The 17304-nt window shown below is 36.4% G+C and overlaps 1 protein-coding gene across 25 annotated transcripts in view; it reads left to right on the forward strand.

Moving 5' to 3' along the window:
• Positions 1-17304, forward strand: part of PPP3CC (protein phosphatase 3 catalytic subunit gamma) — an 87230-nt gene that overhangs the window by 52413 nt on the left and 17513 nt on the right. For 17 of the 25 annotated variants that reach the window (XR_014828287.1, XR_014828288.1, XR_014828289.1 and 14 more), the window contains exons 7-10: positions 1870-1947; positions 2034-2128; positions 6001-6126; positions 7114-7185. Coding sequence is in view for 4 of the 25 variants with exons in the window: in XM_005657236.4 (XP_005657293.1) it covers positions 1870-1947; positions 2034-2128; positions 6001-6126; positions 7114-7185 (371 nt within the window). In the remaining 21 variants the exon portion in view is untranslated. Of the gene's footprint in view, positions 1-1869; positions 1948-2033; positions 2129-3216; positions 3332-6000; positions 6127-7113; positions 8173-9232; positions 10742-17174; positions 17202-17304 lie in introns of those variants that run through there. The other 8 variants (XR_014828285.1, XR_002338570.2, XR_014828286.1 and 5 more) reach the window with 3 other exon arrangements.

Raw genomic sequence — 17304 nt, forward strand, 5'->3', positions numbered from 1 at the left:
AACCAATAGCATATTATTAAATAAGGTATCTTTACACAGAAACACACATAAACAAGGTTGTATGTTGATTAGTTGTGAAAATGTTGTGACCAGTGGCTCACAGGACTCTAACCCTCTATTTCCCCTAATTCACTAATTCAGTTTTTGTAGTAGCTTTTTAGAACATTGCTACTGCAAATAATGGGAGTCAACTGTATTTGAAAATGTGTAAAAGGCATGTAAAAGGTTATTCGTTGCTGCATTATTTATGATGAAAAATTTTAAACAACCTAAATGTTCAATAGAAGACTAGTTAGATAAATGGTTGTACATCCAGACCATGGAATGTACCAGACAATTCAGTGAGGCTGTTTTGTTTTGTTTTTGGCCGTACCTGCAACATTTGGAAGATCCCAGGCCAGGGATTCAATCTGAGCTACAACAGTGACAATGAACCACCGCAGTGACATTGATGAACCCTTAACCGCTAGGCCACCAGGGAACTCCGAGACTGTTTTTTAGAAATGAAAATAAACCCCTTATATACTGAATGGGATAATCACTAATGTAAAGCGAAAAAAAAAAAAAAAAAAGAGCTACGTGTACCATCTGATAACATTTCCAAAAGGGTAAGGGGTGTGTTTGTGTGTTTATACACGTAGAATTGGTTGAAATTGAATAGTATGTCTCTGAAAAAGCACGCAGAGAAATCAAGAACATTGGTTGCTTCCAGGATAGCTGAAATGTTGAAGTAGTAAGGAAGAAGACATTTCAATATATGACATTTTATATCTTTCAATTTTATGCCACGTGAATGTGCAACCTACTTTATTTTATTTGGCCACGCCCACAGCATACGGAAGTTCCCAGCCGGGCATTGAACCAAAGCTATAACAGTGACAATGAACCATAGCACTGACAATACTGAATCCTTAACCACTAGACACTAGGGAATTCCGCAACCTATTTTTTTTTTTTTTTTTTTTTGTCATTTTGTCTTTTTAGGGCCACACTTGTGGCATTCTGCAACCTATTCTAAAAGTTAATTTTTTGTGGTGAACATAATAAGAAACGAAGATTTAAACACAAATCAAATAATTAACACCTGGGTAATTCCAGGATAATTTTGTTTTCTGCAGTTCTTCCTATCAGATATTTGCCATTCAGAAAGATACTAGTACTGTCGTTCCTGTTACAGCTCAGCAGAAACGAATCTGACTAGCATCCATGAGGACGCAGGTTTGATCCCTGGCCTTGCTCAGTGGGTTAAGGATCTGGCGTTTCCGTGAGCTATTGTGTAGGTTGCAGACGTGACTCGGATCCCGTGTTGTTGTGGCTGTATTGTAGGCCAGCAGCTACAACTCCCATTGAACCCCTATCCTGGGAACCTCCATAGGCCATGGGTGCACCCTAAACACACATACACACACACAAAAGAAAGATATTAGTCCTAAAAGACTATGATAGGAGAGTTGCAAGTATCATACCTTTCATTAGAATAAGGTTGTGTGTAATACTTGCTTTGGTTCCTGAAATAGTCCTGCATAACATCATCTTGGTGTTGATATCATCTGTGAAGCTAACTTTTCTAACAATTTGAAAATTAAAAAGTTTTGGTGTGTTTTTTTATGGGTTAAAAAAATTGAAAGATGAGGAAGCTTTGTTTTTGTCCTGTTGTCTGTTTTTTGCGTACTTGACCTAGAATGAGGTATATCAGTGACATGGAAAAATAAGAGTGATGATTGCTAAGCTATAAATTAAAGTTCAGTGGTGATGAAAATGTATAATTTTGGAACAAATTCAACTCATTTCGTCTTGACTTTTCCCCCTTCCTCCTATTAAAAAATAAATGTTTTAATTCTGGATTTGTTTTCTAATTCTCTTTTTCAGTTACCCTGCAGTTTGTGAATTTTTACAGAACAATAATTTGTTATCAATAATCAGAGCCCATGAAGCCCAAGATGCTGGGTAAGTTATATTAAAATTGTACCAAGCAGCACTGCAGAGTTATTGCCTGTAATATCAAGATAGATGGGCTGTCATCTCTCTTGCAGGTATCGAATGTACAGGAAGAGCCAAACGACGGGCTTTCCATCACTCATAACAATTTTCTCTGCCCCCAATTACCTAGATGTCTATAACAATAAAGGTAAAGGACACCAGCGATATTTGAGTTTGAATTTGTGAGTGGGGAAATGTGAGCTCTAGTTTAATCATATGTATGTGCATAGGTATTTTTTTAAATCTATAAATTTTAAATAATAAAAAGAGAAGTCAACTGAATCAAAGGCCAGTAAACTTGGAATTTAGGCTGCTGCTTGGTTTTCCTGTCCTAAGGCTCTTTGTGAATATAAATAATGATTATAATAGGTCTGATTTGTGCTATTGAATCAAAATATAAGATGAATAAATTACTTCATGAGTTCCTGCTATGACGCAGTGGTTTAAGAATCTGACTGCAGCCACTCGGGTTGCTGCAGAGACATGGGTTAAATTCCCAGCCCAGCACACTGGGTTAAAGGATCCGGTGTTGCCACAGCTGCACCATAGGTCATAGCTGTGGCTTGGATTCAGTCTCTGGCCTGGGAACTTCCATACGCCACGAGTGTAGCCATAAAACAAAAAATTAAAAAAAAAAAAAAAGAATAAATTACTTCAGGTTCTAGTTAGAATAGTCAGTATAAATTATTGGTTTTGGTGAATCTAATTTATTTACAGTAGTACCTTATCAAAATGTCACCATTAGTATTTTAATGTTTGTCTGTTATTTCATGAGAAATGATACAAATAGAATGAAAACTGTACAAAAAGTCAGAAAAATCTTCATTTTAGTCTAAGCCCTGCCAGAAACAAATAGTGTGACTTTAGGTAAATCGCATAATCTTTCTTAGCCTCAGTTTCCCATATAAAAAAAGAGAATTGGGTATACATGTGTCTTTTGATCCAGAAATTCTACTTTTGAGAATTTTAGTCTTTTTTTTTTTTTTAATTTAACTTTTACGATTCCTAGTTCATAAATTTTGTATCAGGTCAGAGTGGTCTACCTAAAAATTTCTTCTGTAACATGCCTCTATGACTATAAAATAATAGAACTTTTAAACAAACATGCCAGAACAAATATATCCAAGTGAGTATTGTCCCTTCAAAGTAGTTACCTTGGGAGGTTATACACTTATTCAGACAATGCTGCCATTGTTCAAGACATTTTTGGAACTCCTCTTTTGGCATTGCCTTCAGAGTCTGCGACAAATTCTTTTGATTATCCTCAATGATGGGAAATCTTCGTCCTTTGAGGGTGGATTTGATTTTTGGAACAGCCAAAAGTCATTCGGAGTCAAGACTGGTGAATAAGGTGAGTGATCAAGCCAGACAATACCATTTGGGTTCAGAAACAAGGTCTGATTATAAGGTAATGAGACTAATTTTTCTTGTGTTGCTTATAAAACGGCTCTGAAGGCAATTCCAAAAGAGGAGTTCCAAAAATGTTTTGAGTAATGGCAGCATCTTTGGATTAAATATATAGTAGGGCAGCAAGGTATATTGATAAGAGCACTAAGCCAGGAGTCAGAAATCCTAATCTAGGAGTTCCCATCGTGGCGCAGTGGTTAAGGAATCCGACTAGGAACCATGAGGTTTCGGGTTTGATCCCTGGCCTCGCTCAGTGGGTTAAGGCTCTGGTGTTGCCGTGAGCTGTGGTGTAGGTTGCAGACGCGGCTCGGATCCTGTGTTGCTGTGGCTGTGGTGTAGGCCAGTGGCTACAGCTCCGATTAGACCCCTAGCCTGGGAACCTCCATATGCCGAGGGAGCGGCCGTAGAAAAGACAAAAACAAACAAACAAACAAACAAAAAAAAGAAAGAAATCCTAATCTAGTCCTGCCTCACTTTTAAAGGCGCAGTTAATAAGATACTTAGCTTCTCTGAGCCTCAGTTTATCTTGGAAATAACTGTCATATAGGGTTATTGAAGATACATTGGAATAATCAATATGAATATTAAAAGCGTTGGTCAAAGTGTGAATTGCTACACTACTGTTACATTTTACTGTTATTGTGCCTGGTGTGATTACATCAGAGGACCACACTCATCTGATATATAAGGTCTGGTGTGTTTGTAGTTGGTGGTTTCTTAAGTCTCATTACTTTATAGTCATATCTTGTACATGCAGTTGGGGAAAGTAGTTTAAAAGAGGTCCACAATATACTTACTGTTTCCTCTGTTTCAAAGTAAACTATGAAATAGCACATCTTATTTCAATCTGATTTGAATTAATTATCTCTGGATGTCCTTAGTGACTTGCTGTCCATTTTAAAAAGGTATTTCTTTTTAAAGTGTCTTCCAGTCTTATGTTTCCTTTTTGCTTCTCATCCTTCTTTTCTGAGTCTTAGCTATCCTCCAATACTCTGCTTCTCCCTAACTCTATTCTTTCTTAATTCCTTTTTCCTAATATTTCCAATGTATTAGAGAGATTTAGTTTTTGTTCTTGTTTCCTCCCTTATCAATGGTATGTGCCACTTGTGTCATTAAATTTCCTCAAGGACAGTTAGTGTCCCTAGTCCTGGTATTTGTGATGAAGACTTTCCCTTCTTACTCGCTTTTTTAACCTTACTATTAAAAATGTCTATTGATGACCTAGTGAATTTATCAGTATGCTAGGCTGAAACATGTCATCTAAATCAGCAATCACTTTATTAGCTTACTAACTGCCAGCTCATTCTTTGCCTCTTTTTAATCTGGTCTTGTTCTTGATTATTCCTTTAGTAAACTTTTAAAGTTACAGTTGATTCTGAGCTTTTTGTTTGCTTTGACATAATTGGTAATGTACTTTACTTTGAAACAATCTTATTTTCCTTGTTTATTTCTAAAGCTTATTGTTGGTGGTGGGCGGAGGAAGAAAACATGGCATCTGAAATAATCTCTGGTGGTACTCAATTTTTCCCCATACAAGTACCTCTTTTCTTAGAAAAACAAGTCTGTCCCTCTTTCCTTCTTCTCTTTCTTCTTCTGTTGCTTTTCTTTCTTGCATACTCTTTCGACTTATCGGCACCAACAGGTATTAGTTCCGGTTACATGAAAGACCTTGAAGTCATGATTTTTAAAGATACCTATTCCTATTTTTGTGTCCACCTCCCACCTCTTTTTCTTGTTTAGATTGAAGAAATTGTTGAATATTTATGTATTCATCTAACCTAAGTAAAATGCATATACATGGAAATAATGGGACCTATACATGGTAGCCAGTGTTAGGTTTTTAAAAGCTAAAAATCTTATTTTCATATATCTTCCTTATAATCTATAATATAATTTTAGACATTCACTGACTTAAATTTTTGAGAATACTTAAATTTTCAATAAGCAAAGAAACAGGAGCCAGGAGATGACCTATATATACGAACTGGTTAATATGAAACATGTATAGAGTATGAGCAATATACTGATGGTGTATAGGAGAGATAGGCACTTTTTTGTTCACATACTGTGTGCAGAGATGATTTAACCTACTTTGAACCTTGTTATGTTGCTCCAAGTTTACCATCTATTTGTATCCCCCACCGTGAATTAATAATTGCTATAAATTATTATAAATTTATAGGAAGTTTATAAAACCCTTTGGCTAATGACTAGCAAAACATGTTGTGTCCATTTAATGAGAAATATTTGCCTCAAAGAAAAGTTGTAATTATAACCATTTGGCCTATAAAGGGAAATTATGATGAAATTTTTCCCTTGTGGAATCTGAGATTCCTTTACTGTCAAGGCCCTTTGAAGTTTCAGAGTTTAGTTTCTTTTGTATTTTTATTATAGAAGTTCTTCAGGTAACTTTGTTCCTTGGGATAATTCTTAAAAGAATGGACTGTATAACATGCTTTAAGATTTTCCATCTGCCCTTAAATACTGCGTCCTGAATTTATAAGTGGAAAGCAAATTCCTGAATTCTGTGTAGTAGGTGCACAGCTGTACAGTGCATACTGGCTGCCATGTCATGTTCGTCTGTGCTCAACTTTCCTTCTTTTTCCTTTTTAGCTGCTGTATTAAAATATGAAAACAATGTCATGAATATTAGGCAGTTTAACTGTTCTCCACACCCATACTGGCTTCCAAACTTTATGGATGTTTTCACATGGTCTTTGCCTTTTGTTGGGGAAAAAGGTAAGAGAACTAAAGCATCTGGACCATCAGTTGTCCTGACCAGTGACTGAGCACCCTTATATTTGCATGAGTCTCCCGATGGTTCAAAAGTGTTTCTCTTAAAAGTTCTCAGAAATGGGGAGTTCCCACTGTGGCTCAGCAGGTTATGAACGCAACTAGTATCCATGAGGATGCGGGTTCAATCCCTGGCCTTACATAGTGGGTTAAGGATCCAGTGTTGCTCTGAGCTGTGGTGTAGTTTGCAGATGTGGGTCTGATCCCGAGTTGCTGTGGCTGTGGTGTAGGCCGGCAGCTGCAGCTCCCATTTGACCCCTAGCCTGGAACTTCCATATGCTGCAGGTGCAGCCCTAAAAAGCAAAAAAAAAAAAAAAAAAAAAGTTATCAGAAATGTTTTCTGTTTTTCATTGTTCTCTACAAAGATTTTTAAGTGGCACTTAATTGATTGAAATCAAAATTCTAGTCTAAATGTCAATTTAAAATAATTGCCCTGCTATGATCAAGATGTTAAAATAAGTAACAATAAAATAAAATAACCATTCCTTCAGTCATTTCTTCAGCAATAAAGAAATTTAATATTGTCCTTAAAATTTTGTTTTTTCGTCTCTACAAATCAGCTGTGCAAGTATGGAATAAGCCTTTTGTACTTGGGACTTGTGGTTTAATTCCTTTGTAAAATGAGAAATCTTTTCATGTGTATTATCAGTGAGGAAAAGGCTCTGGGCAGCAGTCTACTGAAATCAAGTAGTTAAGCAGTAGAATCTTTAAAAACTCCAGACTTTAACTGGAGCAAGTAATCTCCCTAAAATCTATGTTAACCTGAACATCTGTACTTAATGCTGCTAATTATAGCCACTCCAAATAGCAAAATGACAAATCATTTTTACCTATATCTATTTAACATGCATGTTTATTTATATAGCCCCATCATTTTAGAGAAAGTACCTTACTAATTATATAAACTTTGGTTTATTTTGTCTTATCATCTAGTCACAGAGATGCTGGTTAATATTCTCAACATATGCTCCGATGATGAATTGATTTCTGATGATGAAATTGAAGGTAAACTTGCCTTTTCCTTCTTTGAACTAGAAATGAAGATGTTTTGGTCTTGGTCTTTGTTTTGAATAATTTTCTTTGTCTTATTAAAAAAGAATTGTGTTCATTGTAGAAACATAAAATGTGAAAAATACAAGAAACCATAAATTAAAAAAAAAAAGTCACCCATAATCCTACCATCTCATAGATACCACTGTTAACATCTTGATATAAATACTATATTAGTGGAATTCTCTTGTGGTGCAGGGGGTTAAGGATCTAGCACTGTCATTGCAGCATGTTGGGTTCACTACTGTGGCTCGGGTTTGATCCCTGGCCTGGGAACTTCCACATATTGTAGGTGTGGCCAAGAAATAAAATACTGTATTAGCTGAATTTTCCTCCCTCTTTTCTCTTTAGCAAAAATGAAGTCATGACATTATCATTGTAAACATTTGCTGGTTTTTCATAGACTAATTTTTAATGGTTACATAGTTGTCCATGTTGATCATTTTTTGTTTTAACCACTCCGCTGCTGTTGGATATTGGATTTTTTTTCAACTTTTTTCTTTTAAAACCTCACAGTTTTGAAAATCTTTACGGATGAATCTTTGAGTGTTCTTCTGAACAGCTAATATTTATTATTTGCCTTAAATATGCCAAGAGCTGTATAGGTCCTTGCTCTCAATAAACTTATATTCTAGTGGCAGGAAAAACAAACAAACAATAAATATAAGTCAATTGTTGATATATGGTGAATATAGAATATTTCCAACATTAGGAAATTTTATTGGTTATTTCCATAGGATAAATTTCTAGAAATTGAAAATCTATGTCAATTAGTACTTACAATTTTGAACTGAATAGAAAGTCTGTAACAGTTTACATTTTGTATGTGTAGATACAGTACTGTCTCTAATACTATTTATTATAATTTTTATAGTCTGGTGTTTTTTTAATTTAATTTTTTTCTTTTTTTTCTTTTTTTTTGCTTTTTAGGGCACCCCTACAGCATATGGAAGTTCGTGGGCTAGGGGTCGAATTGCAGCTACAGCTACAGCCACAGCCATAGCCACAGCCACAGCAACGTGGGATCCGAGCTGTGCCTGCAACCTGTACCACTGCACCAGAGCTCATGGCAATGCAGGTCCTTAACACACTGAGCAACCTCGTGGTTCCTAGTTGGATTCGTTGCCGTTGGGCCATGACGGGAACTCCCTATTTTTAGTTATATGAACAATTTTTCTTGTGTTTATTGGGCACCTTTATTTCTTTTTTGTGAATTGTCAATTCATATCTTTTGCTCCCTTTTATACTGGACTATGTTTGTTTTTTTCTTCTTATCAGCTTATGATCTTGATATAGTAACATTTTGTAGTGTATGTAACCACATATTTTTTTCCTAGTGTGTTGTGGGAGGTTTGATTTTGAAGATAGGACTTAACCCATCTGAAAATGCACAGGATTCTGAAAAGATAGTAGCACCTTAGCACAAACCTCTGACTGTCTCATTCTCTATGAGCTTATGCCAAGGTGATTCACTCAACTGTTAGGATGAACTGTCTACATAGTGGAGAAAGCCTAGCTTACTTTGAGAATATTGATTAGAGTCTTACACATACTTATGCATCAGATTCCACATTGAAGATGCAGAGCAGATGGAACATAGCTTGTGTTTACCTTTATGAATGGGATAGGAAATCAGTTCAAGGACTAGTTCTTTAGGAAATAGTGCAGCCACGTGGAATTTAAAACAAAAAATTTAAGTTAGGGAAAGATGAAATATGTAAGAAATAGATCTAATAAATTTTATATTTAATCTAAGTGGAAATGGAAATTATTGTAAAAAAAAAAAAAAAGAAAAAAAAAAAAGGGAGTTCCCGTCGTGGCGCAGTGGTTAACGAATCCGACTAGGAACCATGAGGTTGCGGGTTCGGTCCCTGCCCTTGCTCAGTGGGTTAACGATCCGGCGTTGCTGTGAGCTGTTGTGTAGGTTGCAGACTCGGCTCGGATCCCGCGTTGCTGTGGCTCTGGCGTAGGCTGGCGGCTACAGCTCTGCTTCGACCCCTAGCCTGGGAACCTCCATATGCCGCGGGAGCGGCCCAAGAAATAGCAACAGCAACAACAAAAAAAGGCAAAAAGACAAAAAAAAAAAAAAAAAGAAAGAAATTATTGTGAGCTCTTTTGTATGTATTAACTCTATTGTATGTATTCTTAAGGATATGTTTACTAAATTATGCCAAAAATTATATATGGGAATATTTATTGAAGTAACACCTGTAGTAGCAAAAGATTCAAACAATCTAAATATCCCTCAGTGGAGAGCTGGGCAAATCAGTTATGATATATCCACATGATAGATTCTCTACATGGAAGATTATTTCCCTTTTATAAGCCTCCTTTCTTCTTCATTTCTCCTCTAGTTAGGTCCCATTCAGCTTATTGTAACTTGTCATGGAAAATATTTCTGATCTTCTGGACTAGATCCAACAGCCCTGCCATGCTCTTATATCAATGGTGTTAACTGGTTAGCATTTGACAGAATACAATTTTACATTTATTTATGTTGTCACAAGATTAATATATTTATATTGTTACAAATCGCTCAACTATAAACTCACTGAGTGCTGGGACAAAATTTTGCTTACCATTATTGCCTTAAAGCCAGATATTGTGCAGTGTTCATAATAGATAAATATGTTGAAATACATTGAATTGTATGAAGTACAACTATTAAAAAAATAGAGCTATTGGTGTTGATTTGGAAAATGTATTAGATGTTAAGTATAAAAGTGAATGGATAGAATCCTCTCATTCCCATTTTTTACAGGGTGTGAAGGTATAAACTGATACAGGCTTTTACAGTTTTTTTCTGCAAGGAAATGAAGAATAACTTTTCAGGTTAAGCTGGAGAATTGAACGCACTTCTAATTCCATTCCTCCCCGAAACCACACCAAAACTACAATACAATGTTGGTTTTATTTAAGTGACATAAACTAAAGATTTTCACTGAAGTAATGCCACATTAGTTTACATTCTTAACAAACTAGAAAAGCTAGACAAAATATTTCAAAAATTTGCTTCAAAGGCATTCAGAAAGCTAAAAAAGTAATAAAGAATTAGCAAGTAGAGATCTGGAAAAAGGCATAAATCCAGAGAGGTAAGACATTTGGGACTAATTCTCTCCTAAAGACATACATGAATTTCAAAAGAGGAGGCTAAGAGATTGACGAGCCCTCTCGATAGAAGCTAAAAAAGTTGGGACTCGTGGCTTACCAAAGACGAATTGAGTGCTAGTAAGCTTCTGCTCATTAGTTTGGGACCCCTAAAGGTTGCATCCATGTAAGAGTAAGAGTGAACTGGAAATAGAACAGCCTGAAAGGTACCACAGCCTACCTTCAAATCATTTCAGTCTCTGAAATCTGAATAAGGCAGTCCTAAGCATCTGGCAAAAGCAAACCTCTCTAGACTGAGATGGCATTATATAGGACCTTAAATTACTGCAAACAGTCTTTCAAATGTAATGTGTGGCTCACAACTGAAAATAACTAGAACTTTCATTGAGTAATAAAAAGAAAAGGACCTTTGAAGAGCTATAATGACATGAATAAGGACCACCAGAAGGAGTGAAAAAAAAAAAAAAAAACCAACCCCCAGGTTCTCTCAACATTGGCTTTATTAGACAAAACTTTAAAATAACTGTGCCAAAAAATCAAAACATTGCTGCGTTCAAGACCATCGAAGACTAGATTAAAATTTTTGGGAGTTCCTGTTGTGGCGCAGTGGGAAAAAATCCGACTAGGAATAATGAGGTCACAGGTTCCATCCCTGCCCTCACTCAGTGGGTTAGGGATCCAGCATTGTCCTGAGCTGTGGTGTAGGTCACAGACACTGCTTGGATCTGGCATTGCTGTGGCTCTGGCGTAGGCCAGCGGCCACAGCTCCAATTAGACCCCTAGCCTGGGAACCTCAATATGCCACGGGGTTCGGCCCTAAAAAGGACAAAAAAAACAAAACAAACAAAAAAAAAAATTGGGGGAGTTCCCCTTGTAGCTTGGTGGAAACGAATCTAACTAGTCCATGAGGATGTAGGTTTGATCCCTGGCCTTACTCAGTGGGTTAAGGATCCGGCGTTGCCGTGAGCTGTGGTGCAGGTCGCAGACATGGCTCAAATCTGGCGTTGCTGTGGCTGTGGTGTAGGCCGGCAGCTACAGCTCTGATTCAACCCCTAGCCTGGGAACCTCCATATGCCGTGGGTGTGGCCCTAAAAAGACAAAAACAAAAAAGGCAGAGAACTGTGAGTTATAAAAAGGGATATAGCAGAGTTGATAAAATTCCAAAAGAAAATTCTAGGAATGAAAAATAAAACAAAAATTCAACGGATGAATTTATTACAGATTAAATAAAGCTAAATAGAGAGTAAACAAACCAGAATATAGGTCAGAGGAAACAACCTAGTATAAATCACAAAGAGAAAAATAAAATACCAAAAAAAAAGGCAAAAGAGGCATGGAGGGTACAATGAATAGGTATCATCTGTGTGTTTGGAATCCTTGAGAAGAGAGAGAGAAAGGAGTAATACCAGTATTTGAAAAGATATTGGATAAAAGTTCTCTAAAACTGAGAAGTTATGCCATAGATTAAACAAGTCCCCAAAAGTAAAGCAGAATGAATTCAAAGAAAAGAACATCTAAGAAGCACATCATAGTAAAAGTTCTTCAGATGAAAGAAAACAAACTCTAAAGCAGCCAGGGAAAAAAAAAATTACTATCATAACAGAGCAATTAGACAGTAGATTCTTGGAGTTCCCACTGTGGCTCAGTGGGTTAAGAACCCAACTAGTATCCATAAGAGTGTGGGTTTTATTTGTGGTCTTGCTCAGTGGGTTAAGTATCTGGCATTGCCCTCAGCTGTGGTGTAGGTCACAAGTGGGGCTTGGATCCTGTGTGATGTAGGCCAGCAGCTGCAGCTCTGATTCGACCCTAGCCTGGGAACTTCCATATGCTGCATGTGCAACCCTAAAAAGAAAAAAAAAAAGACAGTAGATTCTTTTCTCTTTTTTTTTTAATTGAAGTAAGGTTGATTTAAAAAGACAGTAGATTCTTAATGGAAATAATGGGAGCAAGAAACCATGGAATATCATGTTCAAAGTACTGAAAGATAATAATTGCTATACCTAGAATTCTCAACATAGTAGAAATATCCTTCAAAAATGAAGAAGAAGTAAGCATTTTTCAGGTATCTCTCCCTGTAGTAAATATTCTAAGGGAATTACCAGGAGACCTATGGTAAATGAAATTCTAAAGAATATTATTCAAGCAGAAGGAAATACCAGATGGAAGCTTGGAGATTCAGGAAGAAATAAAGAGAACAAATAGTAGGAAATACGTGTGCTAAATACATCAGCAATTTCATTAAATATAAATGAATGAAAATTGTCAAGTAAGACTTTTTTGGGGCAGCACCCATGCTACCAGATACTTAACCCACTGAGAACACAAAAAAGTTCTGGGGCCAGGCATTGAACCTGCGCCACAGCAGCAACCTGAGCCACAGCAGTGACAATGACAGATCCTTAACCCATTCAGCTACCTGAGAACTCTATTACCATAAAATGTTTTTTAAAAATTTGGAGTTCCTTGGTGGTGCACCAGGTTAAGGATCTGGCAGTTAAGACACTGCTGTGTCTCGGGTAGCAGCTGTGGCACGGGTTTGATGCCTAGCCCGAGAACTTCCACATGCCACAGTCATGAGCAAAACAAAAGACAAACAAATAAAAACACTCTATGATGTTTTATAAGAGATGGATCTAGGTGTTCCCTGGTGGCCTAGTGGGTTAAGGATCTGGTGTTGTGACTGCTAAGGTTTGGGTCACTGCTGTGGCATGGGTTCAGTCCCTGGCTTGAGAACTTTCACATGCTGTGATCATAGCCAAAAAGAGAGAGAGAGAGAGATCTAAAGCAAAAAGATACAGAAAGTTTGAAAGTAAAAGGAGAAGAATAGATATATTATCCAGAATAAATATATTACCTATGTCACAGCTGGGAGTAACGCTGGATCCTTAACCCACTGAGCAAGGCCAGGGATTGAACCCGGATCCTCACAGAGACAACATCAGGTCTTCAGGTCCTTAATCCCCTGAGCCACAATAGGAACTCCTTCTATGCTACCTTAACAACTTTTCTGTATATCTAAAACTATTCTAAAGTAAAAATTTTTAAGTCAATCATCATAATTCACTGCATTACCAAAAAAAAAAAAAAAAGAAAGAAAGAAAAATCATTACTTCACCACGTGTAGGAATGGCATTGGATAAGGTTCATATTTCATTTACAGTAGATCTCTTAAACTAGGCTTACAGAGGTATTATTTAATCTGCCGAATGTATCTATGAAAACTCCTATAGCAAATATATGGGGAAATGTTGATAGCTTTCCTCAGTGATTAGGGACAAGGATACAGTATCTGTATACAATATCATTATTTATAGATAATGTGACTATGTATAAAGAAATTTTAAAGAGTATATAGATTAGGAATTCCCATCATGGCTCAGTGGTTAACGAACATGACTAGTAACCATGAGTTTGCGGGCTTGATCCCTGGCCCCACTCAGTGGGTTAAGGATCCGGCGTTGCCATGAACTGTGATGTAGGTCGCAGACGAGGTTTGGATCCCACATGGCTGAGGCTGTGGTGTAGGGCAACAGCTATAGCTCCCATTAGACCCCTAGCCTGGGAATCTCCATATGCCATGGCTGTGGCCCTAAAAAGACAAAAGACAAAAAGAAAAAAAAAAAAAAACAAATAAAAGAGTCTATAGATTATCAGAATCAAAAAGCCTGTGTAGCAGAGGTACTGGATACTAAGTCAAAAAGCAAAAATAATTCATATTCTATTTACTAGCAACACGCAAAATGAAATTTAAAAATTATGTCATAGACAATGTCATTCCTAACAATAAATCTGACATAGGATATGTGATACTTCTCAGCAAAAAACTGTAAAACATTGCTTGAGAAATTAAAGGACATCTAAACAAATAGGAAGAAATATCTTGTTCATAGATTATTGGAAGACTCAATAGTATAAAGATATGTTATTCCAGATTGATCTATAGAATCAATACAAAATCAAATATTAAAAGTTTGAGGAGTTCCTGTCGTGGCACAGTGGAAACGAATCTGACTGGGAACCATGAGTTTGCGGATTCAATCCCTGGCCTCTCTCAGTGGGTTAAGCATCTGGCATTGCCGTGAGATGTGGTGTTGGTCGCAGGCATGGCTCAGATCCTGTGTTGCTGTGGCTGTGGCATAGGCTGGCTGCTGTAGCTCCAATTGGACCCCTAGCCTGGGAACCTCCATATGCCACTGACGCAGCCCTAAAAAGCTAAATAAATAAATAAATATATAAAAATACATAAATAATAAAAGACAATTTGAGCCTAAAATTTATATAGAGATGCTAAGGATAGTTTCTAAAATAATATGGAAATAGCTAGAGTCTTGAAGAAGAATAAGGTGAGAGGATTTGTTCTATAGGATGTCAGGATTTACTATAAAGCTACGGTAATTAGAATTATTAGTGCAAGAACAGTCGAGCGATGAATCCAGAAATAAATCCACATATATATGGACACTTGATTTACACCAGAGGTGGCACTGCAGAATATTGGGAAAATGATAGTATTGGTATGGTTTATGGATATCCGTTTGAAAAAAAAATTAAACCTGACCCCTGTCATATTCCGAACACAAAAATAAATTCCAGATGGATTAATACATTCAAATATGAAAGGCAAAAAATAAATCTTCTAGTATTTATAATATAGAATGTGTTCATGACCTTGAGGTAGAGAAAAAAATTCTTAAACGGAATACAAAAAGCACTAACAATACAGGAAACTGTTGGACTATATTAAAAATAAGAACTTCTGGAAAAAAAGAAGTACTCGTATTTATCAAAAGACTCTATTAAGAGTGTGACGAGATAAGCTACAGAGTAGGAGGGGATGTTTGCTACACAACCAACAAATGGCTCATTTGCAGAATATATTAAGAACTACAGATGAGTCAGATGAGACGTCACAAAAGAGGATATCCAAATGGCCAATAAAAATATCAAAACTTACTCAACCACATTAGTCATCATGAAAATGCAAATTAAAACTGCAATGGATGATTCTACACACCTACAAAATTGGCTGAAATTAAAGGTGAATAACACCAAGTATTGTCCAGAATGTAGCAACAGGAATGCTCATATACTGCAGTACAAATTAGTATATCCCCTTTAGTAGATAAAGCCAAACAGTTACCAAAAGTTGAAAATGTACATACCCTATAACTGAGCACTCTAATTCTAGGAATATACTTAGCAGAAATATGTGCAGCAGAGAGTAATACACTGGAATATTCATAGCAGCTGAATTCAGAATAGCCAAATATTGGAATCAGCCCAGATGACCGCTGACAGTAAAAAAGATAAATTGTGGCATATTCATATAGCGGAATTATATAAATAACAACAAACTGCAGGAACAGGGAAAACATGGATGAATCTAACAAACATCATGCTGAGTCAAAGAAACCAGACACAAAAATATATTATTTGTTCCAATCCATAAAATTTTTAAAAATTAAAACTAGTGCTTGTGGATACAGGTTTACATGGTAAACTATAAAGAACAGCAAGAAAGTGATTTCAGTAGAAGTCAAGAGAATGCTTTTCTCTGAGAAGAGGGAGACTATAATTTTTAGGAGAGGCCAAAAGGGTGATCTGGGGTGCTGGCAAGGTTCTGTTCATTGACCCAATTGGTTATGTAGTCATTTGATTTTTAATAAATCATTGAGTTATACATTTGCTTTGTGTACTTTTCTGTATGTTTATCATACTTCACAATAAGAGCTTTCTTTTTAGTTATAAGCGTACAAAAATGTGGAGATTTTGGCAGGAATTTTGGAAGCTGGAAAACAAATAAATTAGTGTTACTGACTTGGCTGAGTCAAGAAAACTAAAGCCCAGCTAGCTTAGACTGAGGAATGCTGAGTTCCAGCACAGAATCCTTACAGAGCAAAGGAATTGGTAGCCTACACCAGATGCTAAAATTGGGAACTGTAAGTTGAGGGGAGGAGGGAGACAGGTACTGAGCTAAAATAAGTAAAGTAGGTAAAAGCTGCTGTTTGAAAGGCAGTTTAAAGTTGTAGCTGCCTCTTCTCCAAGACTGGAGGCTAACCTCTAAAAAGTGTAAATGAAAGAATTTTGGACAGGAATATAATTAAGGGCATCAATACTTTGCCCCAAATGTGAATTAAGTGGCCATATGCATTCTCAGTACTGAAACAGAGAATTCCCTAACACACGCCCACCCCAATCACTCTGAATGGAGGGTTCCAAGTTGACAGTCCACCCACCACTCTGAAACTTTCTGATCCATCATTTTTAATCATGAGCAGACACCAAGGATTATGGGATTCCTCAGGAAAGTCTCTTAAGAGAGACAACAGCAAAAACAACAAAAAGCAACTTGAATGAACTGGAGATTCTGAAGAAAATATGAAACTTAAAAAATGGAAAAACTATAATATCTCCAGAAAGATATGTCACTGAATCCATTATGCAAAAACTTGATTTTCTTCTTAAGAGATTTGTAAGCTGTTCATTCTGTTCTTTGTTTTTGTTCATTGGTTTGTTTTCAGCATTATTTGTTCCACAAATAATACATTTTTCTTTGTCTAATTGTATTTTCATGATCTGTGGGGATAGAATATGTTGAAGAATAATGAATGTGAATTAATATAAAACTTTTAAGAAATAAATGACTGGCAAGAAATCTGTAATTTAATATTTTATCATACACCAAAGATATCTCTTCTGAGCTGATTTAGATAATAGCCTGCTTCTCTCATTGCATTTTACTTTGATTTTTTTTTTGTCTTCCATGCAAACTTAAATTTCTCTTCCCATATTTCTATTTTCATCTCCTTGTTTATTGGTGTCTCTTCTCCCTGAAGATCACTACATTTCAAGCTATCAGAAAGGTATCTGACCAAAATGTGCTACAAGCTTAATACTCGCTGTCTGTTCCACCACAGTCTATTAATTAGACTCTTTTAGTTGTAGCTGGGTAATTTCAGACAGGCT

This window comes from Sus scrofa, chromosome 14 (assembly GCF_054392235.1).
Source record: "Sus scrofa isolate SSC_HxYL_T2T_F1_AM1 chromosome 14, Sscrofa_HxYL_maternal_Yorkshire_Landrace_v2.0, whole genome shotgun sequence".
NCBI lineage: Eukaryota > Metazoa > Chordata > Mammalia > Artiodactyla > Suidae > Sus > Sus scrofa.